General features: G+C 57.2%; 8 protein-coding genes across 8 annotated transcripts; 2 read left to right on the top strand and 6 right to left on the bottom strand.

The window, feature by feature from the left end:
- Positions 1-50: 50 nt before the first annotated feature.
- Positions 51-2464, bottom strand: EV422DRAFT_146995 (26S proteasome non-ATPase regulatory subunit 5). Its single transcript, XM_053064861.1, has 8 exons — positions 2243-2464; positions 1996-2168; positions 1814-1918; positions 1636-1725; positions 1321-1572; positions 1085-1237; positions 447-980; positions 51-355 (listed from the first exon to the last, which is right to left on the bottom strand). The coding sequence occupies exons 1-8, from the start codon at positions 2406-2408 to the stop codon at positions 203-205; spliced, it is 1626 nt and encodes a 541-aa protein (XP_052929416.1). The 5' UTR covers positions 2409-2464; the 3' UTR covers positions 51-202.
- Positions 2465-3183: 719 nt separating this feature from the next.
- EV422DRAFT_478003 (transcription regulator HTH, apses-type DNA-binding domain-containing protein) lies at positions 3184-3441 on the top strand (the record flags this gene model as incomplete). The annotated part of the gene is made up of 1 exon (XM_053067265.1): positions 3184-3441. A coding segment is annotated over one exon (258 nt), but the record flags the coding sequence as incomplete, so codon positions are not given.
- A 5110-nt stretch (positions 3442-8551) lies between these two features.
- EV422DRAFT_563760 (uncharacterized protein) lies at positions 8552-9409 on the bottom strand (the record flags this gene model as incomplete). Its single annotated transcript, XM_053072105.1, has 3 exons — positions 8552-8774; positions 8869-8949; positions 9036-9409. The coding sequence occupies 3 exons, from the start codon at positions 9407-9409 to the stop codon at positions 8552-8554; spliced, it is 678 nt and encodes a 225-aa protein (XP_052929414.1).
- A 284-nt stretch (positions 9410-9693) lies between these two features.
- On the top strand, positions 9694-11415 carry EV422DRAFT_491574 (BCS1 N terminal-domain-containing protein; the record flags this gene model as incomplete). Its single annotated transcript, XM_053067547.1, has 5 exons — positions 9694-9836; positions 9912-10203; positions 10293-10605; positions 10680-10917; positions 11022-11415. 5 exons carry the CDS (start codon positions 9694-9696, stop codon positions 11413-11415), a joined length of 1380 nt encoding a protein of 459 aa, XP_052929413.1.
- Positions 11416-11600: 185 nt separating this feature from the next.
- On the bottom strand, positions 11601-13162 carry EV422DRAFT_146713 (phosphoesterase family-domain-containing protein). Its single transcript, XM_053064859.1, has 3 exons — positions 12707-13162; positions 12214-12630; positions 11601-12092 (listed from the first exon to the last, which is right to left on the bottom strand). The coding sequence occupies exons 1-3, from the start codon at positions 12821-12823 to the stop codon at positions 11748-11750; spliced, it is 879 nt and encodes a 292-aa protein (XP_052929412.1). The 5' UTR covers positions 12824-13162; the 3' UTR covers positions 11601-11747.
- Positions 13163-14501: 1339 nt separating this feature from the next.
- On the bottom strand, positions 14502-15624 carry EV422DRAFT_146756 (BRCT domain-containing protein). The gene is made up of 3 exons (XM_053064860.1): positions 15159-15624; positions 14680-14937; positions 14502-14621 (listed from the first exon to the last, which is right to left on the bottom strand). Exons 1-3 carry the CDS (start codon positions 15448-15450, stop codon positions 14584-14586), a joined length of 588 nt encoding a protein of 195 aa, XP_052929411.1. The 5' UTR covers positions 15451-15624; the 3' UTR covers positions 14502-14583.
- A 39-nt stretch (positions 15625-15663) lies between these two features.
- Positions 15664-18253, bottom strand: EV422DRAFT_514728 (uncharacterized protein). The gene is made up of 3 exons (XM_053069267.1): positions 17799-18253; positions 17574-17680; positions 15664-17434 (listed from the first exon to the last, which is right to left on the bottom strand). The coding sequence occupies exons 1-3, from the start codon at positions 17977-17979 to the stop codon at positions 15932-15934; spliced, it is 1791 nt and encodes a 596-aa protein (XP_052929410.1). The 5' UTR covers positions 17980-18253; the 3' UTR covers positions 15664-15931.
- A 306-nt stretch (positions 18254-18559) lies between these two features.
- Positions 18560-20947, bottom strand: EV422DRAFT_600692 (uncharacterized protein; the record flags this gene model as incomplete). Its single annotated transcript, XM_053073684.1, has 3 exons — positions 20327-20947; positions 19659-20258; positions 18560-19581 (listed from the first exon to the last, which is right to left on the bottom strand). The coding sequence occupies exons 1-3, from the start codon at positions 20748-20750 to the stop codon at positions 18560-18562; spliced, it is 2046 nt and encodes a 681-aa protein (XP_052929409.1). The 5' UTR covers positions 20751-20947.
- Positions 20948-20969: the final 22 nt, after the last annotated feature.

Here is a 20969-nt window from a genome sequence, read left to right as displayed (position 1 = left end):
GGCAGGGCCCATATCACAGCACCAAAGCATCGTTGAGCCTCAGCATTTCCACGGCGTACTGCTGAGGTCAAAATCCCCTATCATAGAATCCACCATACCGTATCTACACAAAACCTACATAGACTACATCCCCCCACCGCCATCTGTGAATTCACCATCAACGCATACTGCCGCTCCCAATATACAGGACACCCCTCCATGATTACGCCCCCCCAAAAGCAACAACAGGCTCAACAGCCCTATAAAACGGGCCCTGCGCAATATACGTCCCGAAGCGTGCCCGCAGATCGGGCGCAAGCAGCTGCCCCGCGAGCGGGTGCGTGTTCAGTCGCTTGATGATCGCGTACTTCCATTCCTACGCATACCATATGCCAAAGGGGGTCAACCGTCGGTGGACACACGGGGTAGAAGTGTGTACAGCACCCAAAGAAAGGTTTTAAACATACCTTGACGACAGTCTCCGCCTCCCCCTGCCTCTCCAGCAGCCACCTCACAAACTCGGCATCGGCGTTCGCCTCGGTGACGCCCCACGCATGCGCGGCGGCGGCGGCAAACAGCGCACAGGCCGCGACGCGCTGGTCGACGAACGCGGAGCGGGCGTAGGGGAGGAGTCGCGCTAGATGCGGGGGTGGGGCCTCCGGCGACGCGGCGAGGACGCGGAGGAAGATCGCGTGGGTGAGGTCGGTGAGGACGCCGGCGTCCGCGTCGGGGGGGGGTGTGCAGCCGACGAGACAGCTGGCGGCTTGCAGGACGGCCAGCTTGAGCTCCCCCGTCGCGGGCGGGGCCAGGGCGAGGTAGTGGTCGAGGAAGGCGTGTTCGCGGTGGAGGTGGAGGAGCCCGGCGGGTGTGGCGCCGAGGTTGGCGAGCAGGGTGAGGGTGGCGAGGGGGAGGGCGGTTTGGGTGGGGGAGGAAGGGGTGAGGTGCCGGGTGAGGGTTGCGAGGAGGGGGTGGGAGGTGGCGAAGGTGAGGAATTCTGATGGCTGGAAGGGTTATATCGTGTTAGTGGGGTGACTATGTGGTCCGCGGACAACCGGTTTTGACAGGGGGGGAAGTGTGTGTGTGTGTGTGAGAGAGAGAGACTTACCCTCTTCGCAGCCATCTCCGCAAAGAACTTGACCACGGCGCATCCCACGAGCACGTCATCGATCTCCTCCATCTCCCCGTCGAGGAGGGAAGCGAGCTGCGAAAGGACGGGGGTGTTTCCCATGAACGTTACGCCTGGGTCTGTGTCAAGGAACTAAAAACCACGAGAGGAAACTATCAGCATATCGATGGCCCATGCGACTTGAAATGCCCCCGTGGACACACGTATACACCCACCCGAGTGAACACCTGCACGACATTCAACCGTCCCAACACATCCCCCTCCACCTGCAGCTCCTCCAGCAGATCTTTCAACACGCCTGCGCGGAGACACGCGTCGAGGGCCTGTGGGGACGTGGACGCGATCCGGACGCAGAGGTCGTAGACGCGGAATTTGGTTGTTTCCGTGGTGTGGTGGGTTAGGCGGGTGAGGAGGGCGACAGTGGAGGGGTCGGTGAGGGATGCGAGGCCCGGAGGGGTGAGGGCGAGCTGTTGGATTGGGGGGGATGAGAGGGGGGGCGGCGAGGATAGACAGGCGAAAGAGAGCGTCACCTCAAAGATGAGGGCCTGAACCCGTAACGCGACATCCACGTCCGGGAAGGCGATGCATTCGAGGAGCGGTGCAAAGAACTCCGAGTGGACCTACATATACAGACGGAGAAACCCGAATGGTCCGTAAATCCTCCCCACATCTGTCGTCCATCCCTTCGTCCGAGTAGCAGAAACATACCAACGCATCCACATCCTTGGGATCCCCCGCAGCCTTCTCCAGCGCCGCAAGGGCGAGCTTCCGCGCGCTGCCGCTTGGGCTCGACAGGCCTTGCAATACCAGCGGCTGGGGGAATCAAAGTAACAGTCACCGACCGAACTCTTCGTCGCAAACGCGAATCACTTTGGGATCGGAACACGAACCTGATAATCCCTTACAACCTCCCCAAACGTAAGCGGCACCAACAACCGCTCCACAATCCTTGCAACCATCCCCACCGCATCCTCCGTCGTCGCCCGTCCTAACAGCGCCACAAACGGCGCGGGGGTGACGTCGTACGTCTGCATGAAAGCCGTCACATCGCGGGCGTTCCTCCCTATTTGCGAGACCATTCAGTGAGAATTTGGGGACCAATACAGGGGCGGTTAAGATGTGGGGGACGAGCTATACCTTCGAGAGCGAGGTGGATGGTCTGTAAGGCGGCTGATAGCGACTCGGGTGTGGCGGTGGGGTCGGAGAGGAGGGCGAGGGCATCGTGGAGGGCGTGCGCTGGGTGGTTGGTGGAGGAGGAGGAGGAGGAGGAAGAGGAGGGGGCGGCTGGGTCTGCGGTTGTCATTGTGCGACGGTTGGAGGGACTCTTATGGGAGTGTGCAGTTAGGGGGGAAGGAGGGGGGGGGGGGGGGTGTTGGAGGTGCGAGATGGGGTGGGTGTCCGTCCCACTGTCCTCTTGTCCCCGAGACGAGGGTCTATATATTGCCCACGCGCGTCTCGCCGTCACCCCTCTCTCGCCATGACTGACCATGGGGGGGAGCAAGCAAGCCACGCACACGCCACTCCGTGCGCCACACATCTCTCTGGATGGATCTGGAAGGGGGGGGAGAACGGGGGAATGACAGTGGCATGTGGGGCTGTCGAAAAGAGTAAAGAGAGGCATCACCCACTCACTCCCCCCGCCCACTCAACTGACTCACTCACTCACTCACTCACCTACGTATGTACTGCAACCCCCCTCGTCCCCCCCGCTTATTGTCCCTCTGCCTACAAACCAACCCAACCCAACCGGAGAGACCCACTCTCCTATCCCCCACCGCTCCTCATCTTCCCCCCCCTCCCTTCGCACAGTCAAAAAAGCGTCAGGCACACACACACACACTTGGCATCTTCACACACACTCAGTCAACATGGACCCTGCGGCAGCACCCAGTAGCTCCTCCTCCCACCACCACCACCAACAACAACAACAACAACCACCACCACCACCACCGCCAACACCACCCCAGCCCCACACCCCTTACTACACAGACATCAAAGAAGACTACACCTCCCTCTCCGTCCACGACAACGACCACGCCCTATTCCACCTCGGCCCTCTCGAGGCTTCCGGCTCGCCCATCTACTCTGCAATCTACTCCGGCGTCCCCGTATACGAAATGATGTGCGGCGATACCCCCGTCATGCGCAGAATGGGTGACTCGTACATGAACGCAACTCAGATACTCAAAGTCGCTGGGTTCAGTAAGCCAAAGCGCACAAAGATTTTGGAAAGAGAGATTTTGCCCGGCGAACACGAGAAGATTCAAGGAGGTTATGGGAAGTTTCAAGGGACTTGGATTCCCTTGCATATCGGAAAAAGTCTTGCTGGGAGGTGAGTCCGACTCCGAGCGGAGCGAGGAGGAGCGAGGAGGAGCGATTCCGAGCGAAGCGAGGAGAAGTCGAGCGACAGCGAGCGCCCCCCTCTGCGCCGGAGGCGCAGGAATGCTTCAGGCGTGAGCCATGCGAGGTTTGCGAGCGACAGCGAGCTACGCTCCGACCACCGCAACCCAACATCCTCTCGCGAGCGGAGCGAGCAGGGTATCATTTTGTTGCTGGATGATGGATTGATGGCGTTGATGGAGGTTGATGGCTTCGCTTCGCTCATCTACTTTCACTTCGCTCATCTACTTTACTTCGCTCATTCACTTTGCTTATCCATCGTCCCAGATACAACGTGGACAAGACACTTCAACCGTTGTTTGAATTCGACCCAGAGACAGGGATTGTTGGGCCAAAACCACCCAACATGCGCTCGTTACTACCAGAACGGGAACGAGAACGTGAAACACAACGTGAAAAACGACGCATCGACATCCTCATGCAAAGGAACCCAACCGGCTCATACCCCGGTTCACCCACCCAAACTGCAGCAGACGACGACCATTTCTTGAGCTACCTCAGCGGGGCATACCCTTCCTATGCGAGTGGCAGCGGTGGACTGCCCGACCATATCTCCCTTCCTGACAATCTCTCGGCACCGCCATCTCGTCTGCATTCTCGTAGCGCATCCGCTTATACAAGTCGAGAAGGCAGCCCGCATGCTGCATTTGGTGTGCTTAGGAGACTCGGAGAGGGGGACCCACCGCCCCCCCTTTACGGCGGCCGCCATCTTGGCGCAATAGACGAGCATTCTGGAGGTTTGAGCAGTATCGCATGGGAAGAAGCTTACCCCGCCACGGCTCGCATGTCTCGACAGTTATCGGGTCATGCAACGCCCACAAATATGAGCAGCGCAAACATGGATGCACAGCTGCGCTCGTTGTTCAGTTCTATCGGGATGCAGCAGCTGTTGCAGGCGGCTAACACTGCACAGTCGTCCAATGCATCCACTCCGCGTGCGGGTGGTGCTGGGGATGTCAATGCTGCAGGTAGTTCGTCGACACCGGCGGCCGCATTTATCAGTGGCGGCCCTCTCAACCCCACGGGTCAGCTACTTCCTCAACAACCTGGACCCCCCTCGTCGAACGTCCATTCAGCATACCAACAGCTAGCCATGATCAATCTCCTGAGTATCGCGGCCCAGCACGCCTACAACAATCTCAACAACAGCGTTGGACCGTCTGGCGCCAATACCCCAAAGACAGCAGGCACCCACGACAACGAAGATACACCCGCAGCAGAGTCGGTCCATCCTAACCCTACCGCGACAACCACCCCCTTCGACCGCACCCGCACCAACACAATCGAGGAAGCAGAACAACCACCCTCCAAACCAGAAATGGACCCCGAAACCCGCGCAAAACTCCTAGCCTTCCACCAACGCCAACGCGACGTCCTCTCCAGCTTCTTTCTCTACCCCGACTCGGGCGCCGCCAAAATCATCGCGAGCATGCAGCCGCCCGCCGCGCCCGTACCCCCCAACCAGCCGCACCCGGGGTTCATCAGCAAACCGGACGTAAACATGGTCGTTGACAGCAAGAACGGGCTGACGCTCTTGCATCTAGCCACGGCGTCCGGGCGCGTCGCGTTAGTTAAAGCCTTACTAGACCACGGCGCGGATCCCTTTGGCGTAGCCCAAACCCTCGACCCGCCCCAGCCACAAGAAAAAGAAAAAGACGCCCAAGCCCTCCTCCACCCCCCGCGCAAAACCTACGACACCCCGCTCATGCGCGCCGTCTACCACCTCGCCCCCTACAACCACCAAACCTTTTCTCAAATCGCCCCTTTACTGTCCTCCACCGTCTACCTCACCGACCCCCACCACCGCACCGTCTTCCACCACGTCTGCCGCGCCGCGCGTCGCCGGGACCTGTGGGCCGCCGCGCATTATTACCTCACCCACCTTGCGGAGGCGCTCAAGAGCGAGTACGAGGAAGCGAGGGAGCTGATACCGAAGGTGGTGAACGCGCAGGATGGGAATGGGAACACGGCGCTGCATTACGCGTGTAGAGCGCGGAACAGGGGCTTGGTCAGGATCCTGCTCGGGTTGGGCGCGGAGTGGGATGTGGGGAATTGGAAACGGGTGACGCCGTTGGATCTCGCCAAGGGGGACCCGCGGTTGGTTGCTATGCTTTACAATGCGGAGGTTGCGGACGAGGATGGGGCGGGAAGCAGTGATGACGACGACGACGCGGTAGAATCGTTGTCTGCGCCGCCGACCGTGGCGGTAGCAGGCGAGCCGTCGGATTCGGAGGTGGACGACCTGGAACGCGAGCCGAGCCCGACGCCGGCGGAGAAGGCGTTGCATGAGCAGACGATGAGGTGTTTGGATGCGTTTTATGGGGAGAGGGCCGAGAAGAGTAAGTACGATTTATTCACCCCGTATCGCAAACTCACGTCATACGAGGATTCTAATCAAACCCCCCCCCCCCCCCCCCACCCACTCTCACTTTTCTTTTAATAGTCCTATCAACCCTCCTCCCCACATCCCCCCACCCCACCCCGCGCTTCACCAACCCACACACCGCGCACCGCGCCCTTGTCGAGACAGCCCGCCGCCGTCTCTCCGGCGCTCACCGCGAGCTCGAGGAACTCAAGCTCAAGAAACACCGGATGGGCGTGTTGAGCGAGGAGGCGAGGGGGTTGGAGGATAGCGTGCGGCGGTATGAGGAGCGGGTTGGGGAGAGGTGGAGGGATATGCGGGTTAGGAGGAGGAGTAGCGTTGGAGGGGAGGGTGCGGGTGCGGGTGCAGGGATTACAGAGAGGAGGAGGGGGAGTAGTGTTGGGGTTAGGGTTGAGAAGGGGGAGGAGAAGAGGGATGAGAAGGAGAAAACGGGGGAGGTGGAGAAGGTGGATGATGACGCTATGGTTATTGACCCCCCGCCTGTGGGACGAATGGCTGGCGATGGGGGAGAAAGCAAGGAGGGCGCAGGGGAGAAGATGGAGGTGGATGATGGAGGAGGAGCGGGTGACGATAAGACCGTGCCAGCAGCATTCGCGGCGCTGGCTGAAGATACTGCGGCAGCTGGTAACAAACGCAAACGCTCCCTCTCGCCACTCGACCCCACCACCAGCACCAGCACCGTGCCCGCCCAACCAACACAACCGCACAACCTCCGCGACCGCCGCCCCTCCTCCGGCGCCAAATTCGCCACAGGCACAAACCTCGGCCTGCCCCCGCGCCCGCCTTCAACAATCACACCATCAAACACAATCCCACCACCAGCCCCACCACCACCACCGACACAACACCCACACCCACAACCCACCGCCATCCGCCGCACCTCCACAGACGCAACCTCCCTCGGCCTCGACCTCGACTTCCAACTCGACCCCATGGAGCTCGCATACGGCCTGGGCAGGGGCGAAGAAGCCGACGACGCGGTGCTCCGCAACCCCGAGACCGCCGCCCTCATTTCCCCCACCACCGCCCTCGCATCCCACCCCCCGGCAGCAGTACCAACAACAACAACAACAACACGCCACCCGCGCCCCTCGCGCCGCACGACCCTCCGTCTGCGCACGGACCTCACCCGCCTCACGCACCAGCTCGCGGACTCGCACCGGGACCGCGCGGAGGCTCTGCAGGGCATCCGCGGCGTGGTGGACGCGCGGCGGGGGAAGGACGAGCGGTTTGCGGGCATCGTCGGCCGCGTCGTGGGCGTGGGCAGGGGCGTGGTCGGCGGCGTGCTGAAGGGCGTGCTGGGCGAGGCCGCCGAGGCCGAGCCGCAGGAGGACGCCGAACTGGAAGCGTGTACCCCCATGCAGACCCGCGGAGCGATGGGGATATCGTGATTCCCCCCCGCATATATACCCATACCCATACCCATACCCCCCCCCCCCCCCCCCCCCCCCCGTCAGACGTCCGAATCGGAATGGATGCGGGTGCATGACCGGAGCGAAGGGAGCGCGCGGCACACCCCCTTTCAGTTTGCGTGTTTATACTGTCTATACTGTATATTCCCCTACCCCTGCCCGCGCGACACACCGGGTTGAATCCGCGCAGAGGGAACTGGAAATGGGCAAGACGGGGGAACTTGCGGCGAAACTGTCTTTTTTTCGTAACTGTACATAACGCCCCCCACCAAAACATCATTGGGTGATATTCATTTCATTCATTTTATCCTTTGCCAGAAAGAGGGGGTGTCACATTGGTTCTGTGAAATCACGTTATGTGTCGTTCCGTACGTTTGTGCGGGTGTTTTTCTGCCGAGTTGGGGAGAATGCGTGTGTTGTGTTGTGTTGTGTTATTTGCGGGGTGGACGGTGGATTCGGAGCGGGTGTTACCATGCGGGGAGTGGGTGGTGAGGAGGGTTGTGCAGACATGGGTCCTGTACGTGTCCGCCTTCCCCTTCCGCTGCATCGCCGGTTGCCCAAGACTGATACCAGGCAGCCCTGGTGGACAATGTCCGAGGATGGGGATCGGGGTGCGGGGTGGGCCTCGCTCGACTTTTGCGTTTACTGCGGGAGGAAGGGGCTTGATGCTTGGGAGGTGCTGTGATGCCGCGGTCCGCAGGCTCCGGCTTTGCGTGGGTCTCGCGGGGGGTGGGAATACGTTTCCCGGGGATGAGAATGGCCTGTGAGGTTCGTTGGGCTGGTTGTGGATGCGGGGATGTGTGCGTGACGTGAGGGTGAGACCGTGCCTGTATCGTGGTAGGTGTCGAACGTATGTGGGGGGCCCGTTGAAGATACTGTATGAAGGCATATCCTATCGAGTGCGGGACGCGACCGCCTCATACTGCCCCGTTTGCCAGCGCCCCATTTCGCGTCCTCTTGCTCCCCAAAGCGCCCTCACCCCCACCACAACCTGCATCATCGCCCCCAACCCCGGCCCATTCACTCTCCAAGGCTCCAACACCTATCTCCTCCGCCACCCCATGCTCTGAACGCAACGGTGATTCATCACGTGCATCGGTGGAGGAGGCGTAGAGAAACAGATATCCGTTCCGTTGCCGCCCAAAGAGAGGAGGATATGGTCGCCGTTTGGCGTGCCCCGACGTCGACTGTGCTACGCCGTTCCCGCAAGTCTCCCCCTCTTCCGTCTTTCCACTCCCACCCCCCGCATCGTCATCCGTCATGCCGATCAGTCGTATCGCCGTTAGCTATCCCCACGGGCATCGCGTTCACAGCCGTTGGAGCACCCACGTCCGCGTCTTGCTGCATCTTGCGCAGCTCGTCCCTCAATGCCCCGATGCCTTGCAGTCGTCCAGCAATGTTAGCGTTCTTGTCGAGGAGGGCTTTGGCCCATTCGTGCATTGTGTCGATTGGGTTGCCGCCTGCGTCCGTTTGTCTGATTGGGGAGAAGCAAAGCGTAAGCCAGAAACCCAAATGGGTGGCGAAGATGGCGAGCAACGCGATATGCTAAGGACGGATGGGAAACTTACTCGGTCAGTGCCCATGGTAGCTCATGCCCGATTGATTCCGACAGTCCAGCCAGCTCTCCTAGTCCGTCGGCCAGCTGATTTCTGGAAAAAAAAAGTAGGTAGTTCAATCACCGAGTTGTTCGAAGCAAAAACCCAAGTCCTTCACAGCTCTTCTTTCCCCAACTCACAAGGCACCCGTCAACCACAGATCATTCTGATTCTCCTCCTGCACGCCCTGCACAGCCGCCGCAAACATGAGCAGATGATTCAAATGCCGCTCCAACGCGTCCTCGAACAACCGGTCTTGAGGCGCGGTCTCATCCTCGTCGTCGTCGTCGTCCTTATTCTCAGCGTCATCATGCAGAGGGTTGCCGTTGTCGGACAGAGCAGTCGGTGAGGCGACGAGAGCGAGCTTATCGAAGGAGTCGGGCCCGGGCCCGCTCAGCGGTTCGGGCTTGATCTCGTTCAGGCCGTCCGTCGTGATGGTGTCTGGTGGTGACGTGCGTGCTGTGGGTGATGCTGTGGTTGCCCCTGGTGGCTCCGAGGAGCTTTGGGTGGTCATGAACGAGGAGCAGGAATGCAGGAGACCTCTGTCTCTTGCCCGCCGATAGCTGCTGCGTGCGGAGGTACTGTATGTACTGTACAGTACTTGAGGCGAAGCGAGACGGAGGGAGGGCAGGGTGCGGAAAGGCGATGGGGTTTTCCAAAGGGCACTGTCGCAGGGAACTCGGAGCGTCAAGCGCGTCCGTCGGAAGTCGTTGCTCGCAACTGGGAATTGCGCATACATACGCTACGCACGGACGCCGTTTCCGAAGAACCAGAACACCTTACTTTCGCCACACCGAAATGGTCCTCCCGCTACCGACCGCCGCTCCAGTGGCTGGAGGAACAGCAGCCGCTGGAACAGGAAGCGCGGCCGCCGGAGCAGTCCCGGGAGCTAGTCCCACGCTCTTCGACGCATTCACCAACAACCCCTATTTTTCGGCCGGGTACGCTTCGAAAAACAGTGCATATACGTTACAGCGGCGGAGGAACTGATTTGTTTCTTATATGGTCTCCTGAAGATTTGGTCTTATAGGCGTAACAGCAGGGCTAGCGCTCCTTAAACAGGGCGCGGTGCACGGAGTGACGTTTGCCCGGCGGCGGCTCCTCGTCACCCTGGAAATACCCAGCAAAGACACCAGCTACGCATGGTTCCTGCAGTGGATGAGCCATCATGGTGCACGGCGGAACGCGCATCAGTTGAGCGTGGAAACGTCGTTTGTGCGGAGGGATAACGGGAGCGTTGCGAGTACTTTTGCGTTGGTGCCCGGGCCTGGAAGGCATTACATACGGTACGAGGGGGCATGGATACAGGTGCGCAGGATGACCGGCGGGTTGGGAATGCTGGATGTGCTGAGGGCCGAGCAGGAAGTGCTAATACGAAGCATCACGGCTTTCCATAGGTGGAGCGACAACGCGAGCGCAACATGATTGATCTGAAGTCCGGCACTCCCTGGGAAACGATAACGCTGACAACGCTAAGCCGTGACCGGAAACTGTTTCATAAGATGTTGGAGGAGGCCAAGACAAACGCGCTTGCCAAGGAGGAAGGCAAGACAGTCGTTTACACGAGCTACGGACCAGATTGGAGGCCGTTTGGGAACCCGAGGAAGCGACGGCCGCTGGCGTCGGTCGTCCTTGCGGACGGAATCTCAGATACGATCTTGCATGACGTGAAATCGTTTATGACCGGTGGAAAGTGGTATTTTGACCGAGGTGAGGATGCGTGATTCACAGACACACTCGACTGGGCGTAATGCAAGAGTTCTGAACAGAATCTATCCACCCAGGAATACCATATAGGAGAGGATACCTGCTCTACGGACCGCCTGGGACGGGCAAAACTAGCTTCATACAAGCCCTTGCAGGCGAGCTCGAGTACAACATCTGCGTCATGAACCTCAGCGAGCGGGGTATGACCGATGACCGGCTGAGCCATCTGCTCAACCATTGTCCACCACGGAGTATTATCCTGTTGGAAGATGTGGACGCTGCATTTGCGAATCGCGCGCAAACGGACAAACAGGGGTAAGTCAAGTGGACCCATTCCAGCTTCCACACCCGTTCTATTAAACTCCTCTGCCGTCACCATCTTACTTATGCATTTTCTCTCTGTCTCAATCATTCACTAGCTTCCAATCCATGGTGACCTTCTCCGGCCTCCTCAACGCACTCGACGGCGTCACTTCCTCCGAAGAGCGCATCATCTTCATGACCACCAATCACATAGACCGCCTCGACCCAGCCCTCATCCGCCCCGGGCGCGTCGACGTGCAAGTCTACCTCGGCAACGTGGACGCACATCAAGCCGAGCATATGTTCCTGCGGTTCTACCCCGGGGAAGTTGCCCTGGCCACGCGGTTTGTAGAAAAAGCGGGCTTGGTGAGGGCTGTCGGCGAGGAAGAAGAAGAGAGTTCTTTGAGTCCGGCGTTATTGCAGGGCCATTTTGTGATGTATCGTGATAATGCGCGGAAAGCTGTTGATAATGCGGATAGGCTTGCTGTAGGCGCGAAGCGGACGGCGTAAGGAAAGCGGTCTTATATTTGCATAGATTCGAGCTTCTCCGTAGCCTAGTTTGGATTTCCGTAGCGATATGTCATATGTAACATTTCTAGACATCGTACCCAATACGTTGCAGAATTGCTTTCAGAGAAAGCACAATTTGGCAGTTATGGAGAGGAGTTCATAGATCGGATCTAGGCGACGCTGTGCACTGTACGAATGAAAGCAAGAAATGGGTATAATCACTTTACTAGTACATTGACATCCCCGAAAGGAAATTTACGTGTATGACTTGCAAACAACGAACTTCTACTTAGGAACAAGACAAGCCCCATTCCAATCTATCGTCCACACTCCTACTTTGCAGACCTGGCCAGACCCAAAAAGGGTTGGGCTTTAACATCGTTGGTACCCAGGTTGCCGAGGCTCCAGTTGTCCTCCCACGTCCTCAGCAGCGAGTAGTGGGTGTATTTCGTGTTATCCTGGCCGCCGCTCACGCCTCCAGTGTTGGCCACGACGGGCCCGAGAAGGAATGTGGCAACCTGGTTGCGACCGAAGAATGACTCGCGTTCGTCCCAGGTAACGACAACCAACGTGTTCTTCATGAAGGTAGGGTTCTTCAGAAGAGGGCCCAGGAACTTCGTCGCGAAAGCAGCGGCCGTCTCGGGGCTTGTGTCGTGTCCGTCGTTGTTCAGGTCAGGCTACGTGACGGAGGAGGAGATGGGAATTCGGGAAACATTAGATTGGGTAGAGGTTTACATGGCCCAATGCGGCATCCTATGCTTGGACGTCCCCAAGAGCCTGAGAGGTATCATCACATACCGTATAGAACATGAACTGAGGCAAAGTCCCAGCGTCCAGGTCCTTCTGGAACTGTCCAGCCTCGACGATCTTGGCACACCTGGTGGGGTTGTTCCTCACATTGTCCATCGAAATGAACGGGTTGTGCTTCCTTGCATATTTGCCGGAGGTTGCGCCTGCGAAGCAGTTACCGGGGTATAGCTCCTGGTACGTCTTCCACGAGATGCCGCCGGCTTCCAGCAGGTCAACAAGGTTCTTCTTGTTAACGTTGACGTTCGAGTCCAACCACGCAGAGCGGTCACCCGTGAGCAGAGCGAGGTAGTTCGGCTGCGACGGGTGGAAGAGAGCGTCGTAGTTCGTGAGGAGTCGGCCCCCGGCAAGCTGCGTGAGTGGGCTGAAGTTGGTGACGGCGGCGTCGTAGTCCGTGTTTTCAAAAACCTGCGAACCAGTGTCAGCGATGGTACATGTCGCACGATGAATAACACTTTGCTCTTCTCCCGACTGGACCACGTACCACAGTCAATACGCGATCAAACCACTTTCCGGGCACCAAAGAAGACACCGGGGCAGCGCTAACGCCGACGGCAACCGACCAAGCGACCGCACCGAGCGCAATAGCAATGTTCTTCATGACGAAGTTTGTGGGATCGATGCTGCTTTATGAGTTGCGACGATATTGGTAGTTTCGTGAAGGAAAGAGCCGAGGACGCCCTCCGACACGCCGATTTTTATACGTTCAGACTTCAAGACGGTCTCGCTCATCCTGCTTCCAACCGCCGTCGAAATCCCCCAAGGCGGCCCTCCAAACCTCCGCCGAGGTGCAGGAAGGTATGGCCTGGTACACATTGCGAAGGCCACTGGGTAGCACACTCACACACGTTTTCGGTCGACGAACAATCAGTGATCTCACACAAATCTCTTTGGACGCGTTCGGGAATCGGAACCCGCTGTTGTTTCCATCACGTTTTCCAAGCGTTACAACTGCGTGCGCCTACTGTAGAACGAGCGACCGGGCTTCGAGGTGGTCCATGCCGCCTAGACTATATATATATAATGTACACATAGTACAGTATGTTACGACGGTCGCACGCATTCGGCACTTGGAACTTCCGAGTCACCGTGTACAATGATCACCGTACACGACGAGATCAAGGATCACGACACTCAAAATGTAGCCGGAGTCTAGTCAGAAAAAAAAACTCCTGATGAATGACGTTACATAAACCTGAGTCCAAACTCCAAAGCCTCGAGAGACGACCCTTGATCGATTTGAAGCACTTCCATTCAACAGAACGTGTGTGTACTGTACATGATACAGTATGATTCAGACTATCAACCGGGGACGTGGAAACCTGAGAGCGTTCTTTCTGGGACCTGTCGGACGGCAGGCCGGCACCGCTGGCACCGTGGGTCCGTGACCGTTAGTGGACAATTGATTACCGTCATATGGCCAGCGAGTGGGTGGGTCTTGCTGCGACCATCCCTGAGGCCAGGAGGCCTGTTATCCGAAGTCGTGCTCGCTTCGAGGCAGGATGTTCCTTGCACTTCCTGCCAATGCTTCCCGATCGCGGCGAATGTCCGGGCGCGACCTGCTTCTCAGATGATGAAGAAAAAACGATGGACCTTGTGACTTGTCTCAGGAGTAGGTACTAGGAAATCACGGGGTGGTTGGTTACCCATGGGGTTGGAGCATCATCTCCTCATACTAAGCAGAAACGTGACAATCGGCGAGTGCTCCGCACATTGGTAAATCTCACTTGTGCAGGCCTCCGAAGGAGTTCCACGTTGCGTGTGCAAAAAAAAAAATGGGATCGCGTTGGTGATTTGTCAGCGTTTTCGGGAGTATTGCGCTTGTTCTGTAACTTCTATGTATGTACAGTATAGTACAGTATTCTTTGGTACCCTACTGTCTGGAAGAAAATCTGTGAGTTCTCCTGGATGGCACGCGCTGCCAACCCAGCACCCTCTCGCTGGTCTCATCCGCTCGCAAGACCGTTCGGCCGTGCCTGGGTATTCCGGAGTCTACATGTACAGTATTCCTTCGCATTCCACCCTCAGCTGCTTTGGGTGGGGATGCTGTTGGCGAGAACGCCTTGGTCTAATCGATCGAGTAGTATCACCGATCGTTTCAGTGCGCAATCCGAATTCCACAGGCGAATCCTCCACTTTCTCTCCGTACCAAAAATCTTTCCACATGCTCAATTGGGCTGCGGGTATAACCTGCTGAAAGGCGCCAAAAAACTCGTCTCCGCGACATTGGCGTAGTACTGTATGTCGCCGCGGGATGATCTAGAAAGTGCTGTGGCCCGTATGCGGTAATGTTACTAGTCGTGTGATGAGCCAATATTCATTCCTATGCCTGTTCCTGTGCAAGAGTACCGAAAGCGATCTTCATGTCAGACTTCCTAAACATGGTCCCGCGAGGAAGACTACACAGCTCAAGAGTGATATCTATGCGTTGTCCAGATGTGTAACCAGTATACATACCGTCTTCGGCCCCTATCACCCCATATCCACGTTCTGGCAACCTCCTTCCCTCCTTCACGGAATCCAACACCCATTCAGGACGAACGATCCTGAGTGTTGTTGGCTTCCGGCCAGCCAGGAGCTTTTGCGTCTTTCCGCCGGCTAATGCCGTGCACACCATGTGCGTCACTGTCCGCATGCCTAGCGTGATCGAGAGGGTGCCCCCATGTCGTTGTATGAGGGCCCGGAGATCCAGATCCGAGACGCCATTTTGGTATCCTGTGGGATGCAATGAAACGAAAATGCCGTAAGAACGTCTGAGGGGCGTGAACCGAGCTGTCTACATGCCGTTCTAGACTGTGTATATATAGAGCTCCAAGCAAACATCCGTCAATCCCGAAAAGGACTGGAGGTGTTGTCTCCGGGTGGGGTCTTTGTATTCCTCCGCACTCACGAAAGAACAGCTTTAGACAAGCCCAACTTGGATCAACCGTACCCACCATTCACGTAAAAGCAACACCCCTTGAACATTCCGCTTACAGCCTCCGGACCCTGCGCATGTAGTTTTGCCTTCCTAGCGGCCATATACGATCTCGCCTTCTCCCTATCACCGCCACTCCCATCCTGGTGGCCGCGGGCCGGGTTTGTGTAGTGCTGGGTCTTGAACGTTGCCCGATTGGCGGCGGAAGGTTTGAGGAGGTCAGCGGTTGACAGGGCGGGTTTTTTGTTTGGTGGGGTGCCCGGTGGTGTGGTTGCGTTCAGCCGTTTGGTGCGGACGACGAATTTGTCCATTGGGGAGGAGCGTCAGCCACCAGGGAGGGAATGTATGATAGTGTCGGAAGGTGAGGGCACTGTATGCTTTGTGTTGCAGTATGTTTCGAGGGTTCCGACTGGCAGACGAACGGGTTGAGTGCGAGTGAAAAAAAGGCTAGCGGGAAAACGCGAGGTTTGTCCGAAAACGCGACATCCAACGGACATCGACATGGACACTACGCGCAGTTCCTTTCGCATGTGAGATGGGACTATTTCCTTCGTGGGAAAACGCAAGAACTTGGGTGTGCTTAAACGAAGAGATACAATAGGAGACGTTTCTACAATAGACGTCTTGTAGGGAGGGTGGGGGTTTAGATGAACAAATACGCCAGGATGCGACAACACATATAGGACTTTGAAAAAATCCAAATCACTCTTACGCCAGAGAGAAAGTCTGTCGAAGGAGAGCGAGCTATACTATTGGGATGGACGAGGTAGCTCCAAGTCTGCTCTTCTCTGATTAGTTGTCATTCCTGTAAAGAGTCTTGGAGTCTCTGGAATATTGCGGTTCCAGCGTTGATGAGGCGGGGCCCCCGGCCGTGGCGCCGGGCGACTGATTGGGCCTGTGCACAGTGGGAGCGTTCAGCTGATCTGCGGATAGCGTCTCGTAAGCTGGGATACCGTCATCATCGTGGGGAAACGAAGACGACCCGTCCGTAGGTTGGTGGTGCGCTGGGTGGTTGGGGATGTAGCCGTAATGCGCCGAGGGACTGTTTGCGTAGTATGATTCATGTTGTCCGGCGGGACCGGGCGGGTACGATGGGTAAAAGCCTGAGGATGAGTCTGCGGGAGCCGGGTGGTATGCGTACCCATGCGGCGATTGTGGGGCACCAGCAGCGTACGCGTATGGATCATAGGCATATCCGGAAGGAACCCCAGGTGTATAAGGGGACGCGGGAGCCGGATAAGGCTGTGACTGACGGTGATACGGCAGCCCGTATGCTGCAGCTGCTGCTGATGAGGCCGCGGCGTGATCGTGTTGGATGGCGAGCTCGTCGTGGTAGTGCGGGTCAGCATGAGGAAGCACTGTCTGGCCAGGAAGGTAAGACAAGTGATGATTGTAGGCTGCTACGTCCGAAAGACGCGGGGGTTGTGACGCGCCTTTTGACGTAGACGGTCGAGTTGCAGCAACGGCGGCGGCGCCTGCTGTGGCTGCTGCTACGCCAGCGCCCGCGCTAGTCGTAGCACCAGTGGTGTTTGCGGCAGCTCCAGGTGCAGCTGACGCTCCTGATCCAGCTGAAATGGATGCCATCGCTTGGGTGCTCCCACCGGCGGTGTCCGCTCCGGCTGGACTAGATGGCGCGCTGCCGTTTGAGTATGCGGCCACCGTCTGGCCGGCAGCGCTAGTCTTGGTTTGTTTCCGATAGAAATAGAGAACGATGGCAGCGATGATAGCAATAACAGCCGCACCAGCGATTCCTCCTATGAGAGGCACCTTGCTGGAGCTGCCTCCTCCGGCGTTAAGCAGGTCGTCTGACCCGCCCGACTTGCTGCCGCTGTTGTTTGCCTTCCCCTTCTCGTCCGTTCCACTACCGGCCGTCGAGCCCGCACCACCGTTGGAGCCGGTGCCAGCGTTCGATCCCGTTCCGGTCGTAGGAACCGGGCTCGTTGTCGTTGCAGGAACAGGAGGTCTTTGTGTCGAAGTAGTCGCACCTACTTGCGACGATCTGTATCCTACCAGTTTTCCGGCGACGCGGCTTGGTGTCTTTTTGGGATAGCATGCGTTGTTAGTGCTATCGAAGCTAATGATGCTGCATTGATCGCGAGGCATTGCGCGGCACATGTCGATGCATCCTTGTAAAGTCGCAATGTTAGGCGTAGGAACAACTCCAACGGCGAGAGGGGAGTTGGCGGTATCGGCAAGGACGCCAGGGCGAGTCTGCCCAGGAGCGTTGACGAAAACAGTCACAAAGCTGGGATTTGTCACCAGTGGTTTGATAAAGCACGCGGACGGTGTGGGTGTCTGGCGGTTCGCAATGGAGGAATATGAGATGTCAGTAAAAGATCACTGAACCACATCCCTGCGCTGCAAGAGAGCAGACGCCAGAGTGAGGCGAAACAGCAGCAACAGCAACAGCAAACGGTCAAGTGGGTCAACTTACCCAGACAAAGAAGTCGCATGCAGGCGAGCCATTGCATAGAGTCGCACATGAACAGGCGTCCTTACCGGTCTCGACCGCAGGACCTGCTTTCGCTACCAGGAAGTCGTCTAGTGGGGGATGCATATTGGTAAGTGTGAATGAGAATGAGAGAACCGGAAGCCCCGAGCTCCGACACCCTTGACACCGTTCCTTCTGCCTGGCCCCACTCGCCGTGGGAAGACTCACCTCCGAGGTCGCCGTCCATAGCCTCAAAATTGAATCCCGTCGATTGAGGGCATGCCTGGTCACGTTTCGAGAGTTTGGTCTGAATGGTCACATTGCGACCTGGTCCAGGGCTGGCAGCGGCGAGCGAGGACACAGCAGCGGAGGTGGCAGCAGCTAAGAGCAGCGACGACGGTCCGGTCATTTTACGCTGATCCCGGCGATTGTCCTAGGACTGAATGGGGGGAGTTTCGCTTGATTCTACCGTGCAGGTGAGGTGAAAATGGGCAGTCCTCTCGCTCGATTCTCGTGGTGTTGTCTAGACAGCGGGCCGTTTCAACGTGGGGCTGCGGTCTAAGTGTGAACTTGGAGTCAGCTTGTCGTCGAAGGTGCGTTCCAATGTGGGCCTACGCTTTTCCCGTCTCTCCCGCCTGAGGTCGGTCTCTTGAAGTTTGCACACACACAGCCTTCAAAAACGGTCGAACCCCAGGTCCCCAGCCCCGCAGGATCAGCGATCCCTGATCCTTGTGGTCGGACGACGGAGGCTCACCCGGAGCTCGCTGTGCCCATGAAACGTTTCCTTTGCACCCAAAATTTGCCAATTCGACAGCGCGTTGCCCGGCGCTGTCACTCCCTCTTTTTTCATTTTCGTTTGCGTCGCTTAGACTGAGCAAATTTCTTTGAAAGGCCGACGAAGATACCAGATCAGAAAGACCCCGTATAGTATGCTGCATTTTGATGCATCGAGGCAAAATTCCTCATACACCTTCCCACCGGGCCGCCATTTACGTCTCCAATAATCCTTTATACACAGTCAAGAACGCACACATCGTACATCCCATAAACGCCCACCCCGACACATACGCGATCGCGTTGAACGGGGGTAGGTGTTCCCACAATATGCCTTGTTTGCGCTGCAGCACAATCAACCCCGCGTCCATGAGGAGCTCCAGGACGAAGTAAATGACCATCCGTACTTGCCACGACGTCTTGAACGATGAACCCTCTATGGATGTTGATGGAGATATCGAGTCTTGTGAGGATGGCAGGCGTTTGTCGACGAGGAAAAGGCCAACAGAGTCGCCGTGAAAGTAGATCAGCCCAAACGTGAGACCGAGCGAAATGTATTCGCCCAGAGCGAGGGCGCCTAGGTGCAACGAGAACCACATCGGGCTCCGGAACTCGGGGTTTTTGATGCGTTGTACGATATGGTAACGCATGTGCTCGTCTAGGCGGCACAGAAGACCACGTTTGACGGAACGATGTGAAGGCGACAACGTCGGTCGTTTTGGTGAATGTGGTGGCGTCGGGGATGGTTTTGGTTTCGGTGAGCTTTGGGATGGTGGTGGCGGGAATGCGGGAATGACAGCTGATGGCCCCTCAAATGCGCCGGCAATAGCCGTTGTGGGACTTTGATGGCCATCCGGCGCCAAAGCTTCCGTCAATAACCCGGATTTGTATACTTGTTGCTCTTGCCTGAATTCGGTAGTCCGTTTCGGAGGCCCATTCCGTTGTCCCTTCCCCAGGGTAGACCGGAGCTGTTTTGAAGGAAACTCCTTGGACCCATTGCCCGCGTCTGTTCTATCCCTTCCTTGCGTTTCTGCACTCTCTCCTTGGTCAGCATCGCTCATCACCGGGCTCTGCAGCGGCTCCAACTGCTGCGGCTGCTCGTCTCCCGTAGCTCTGAAACAAGCGTTCATGTATACCATTCCCAGCCGGAGTCCAACCTCTGAAAATATCGTCAACACCATTGCCGTCCAGAACTCTAGTTCGGTGGCAAATGTGACAATCCTTACTTTGGAGGGAACTTTTGTATGTGAAGAAAAATTGCATCGGTCAGCGCTTGCACCCACTATGCAAGAGGAACGTCGGACTGACACTCACCACCGTACCCCGCATTAAAATTGCAAGCGAACCCGAGGAGATGTGATGCCCCACCCCCGAGCACGTCCTCCAATTTCCAGCTATATGCTATCTTCGCCGACTCCACGACATACGTAAGACCGACAAGTTTCGCGACGGGGTAGACGAGCCCTGTAAGCACCGAAGCCACCAATAGCAACCGGCCCGTGTTTCGGGTGATATAGAAGCCGAGATAGAACAAAAGATAGCCCACCAGCATGTTTCCCGTTCCGTTGAGCGCTAATCTCAATCTGACTTTCAGGGAATGCTGGCCCCATAGGAACGTGGAACCAATCCAAAAGATGAAGAAGGCATTTGTCGCAATGATCAGACCAATGCTTGCGTTCGCCGTGGGAGCATAGTAGACGGGAATGACGTCGAAGAGCGCCCAGCAGAACCTGGCAAATACATATACTACGAATCTCGGAGTGAGGGAGCGACTCTGCTGTGGCGCATTGCTCAGCATCCATCCACTGAGGTTGACGCCCTGATCGGCTTCCAGTTCGTCTTTTGTTGGGCCACGCCCCTTCAAGATCGGATTATCCCATGAGTTACAGCAGAGGACTATGATGAAGAACCATCCTACGCGCCAGCCATTCAGCAACCAGCCATTCAGTAACATGTGTGCATGCCTCGGAAACTGGACATACCAAAGAATCCGTACACGGCAAGCTTCTTCACTTCGGCCGAGCCTCCCCCATACGGCAGCTTGCAATCGTCATTCGGACAGCCGAGGCGTTGCACGAAGAATTGCTCGAAAGGTGGCCATGTTGCGGTGCAACCGATAGCTGCCAGGGAGATCGGTATTGCGAGGGTAATCAGCCCCGTGAGGGTGCGCAAAGTTCCCAATAACAAAGGATGGTGTGCCGCAGCCGCCTGGTCCGACTTCCGTTCATTCGGCGGCGATTTGTCTGAATGTACGCGGCCGCTTTCGAGCTCCCTATCCTCCACCAGCGGACCACTTCCGTCCCCTCCGCCATATTCATTCCCATCTCCGTCCTCGCATGCTTTCGTGGGCAAACCTTTTCTTCTCGGTGGCAAGGTGGCGGACCCAATATGTTCATCGCGTCCCATTTGTACTGAAGACCTGCCGAGCAGTGTGAAAGAGTTATGACTTGGTCCTAACTTTTAGAACAGGAGCTTTCCTTGTTCCCGAGCACCGGAAATGTGTCTCGCGGGTGGCGATATTTGAACAACGGCCATTTTCAACTCTAAAAGCCAAAGGGAAATTAGGTTCTTCTGCAACACCCGCCTTGTCGTTCAACTGCATCGTTGCTGGAAGGTTGAGCCAAA

Source organism: Fimicolochytrium jonesii (assembly GCF_025526975.1).
Source record: "Fimicolochytrium jonesii strain JEL569 chromosome Unknown EV422scaffold_2, whole genome shotgun sequence".
NCBI classification, from domain to species: domain Eukaryota; kingdom Fungi; phylum Chytridiomycota; class Chytridiomycetes; order Spizellomycetales; family Powellomycetaceae; genus Fimicolochytrium; species Fimicolochytrium jonesii.
The sequence above is the reverse complement of the archived record's forward strand: the minus strand, read 5'-3'. Positions and strand labels throughout refer to the sequence as shown.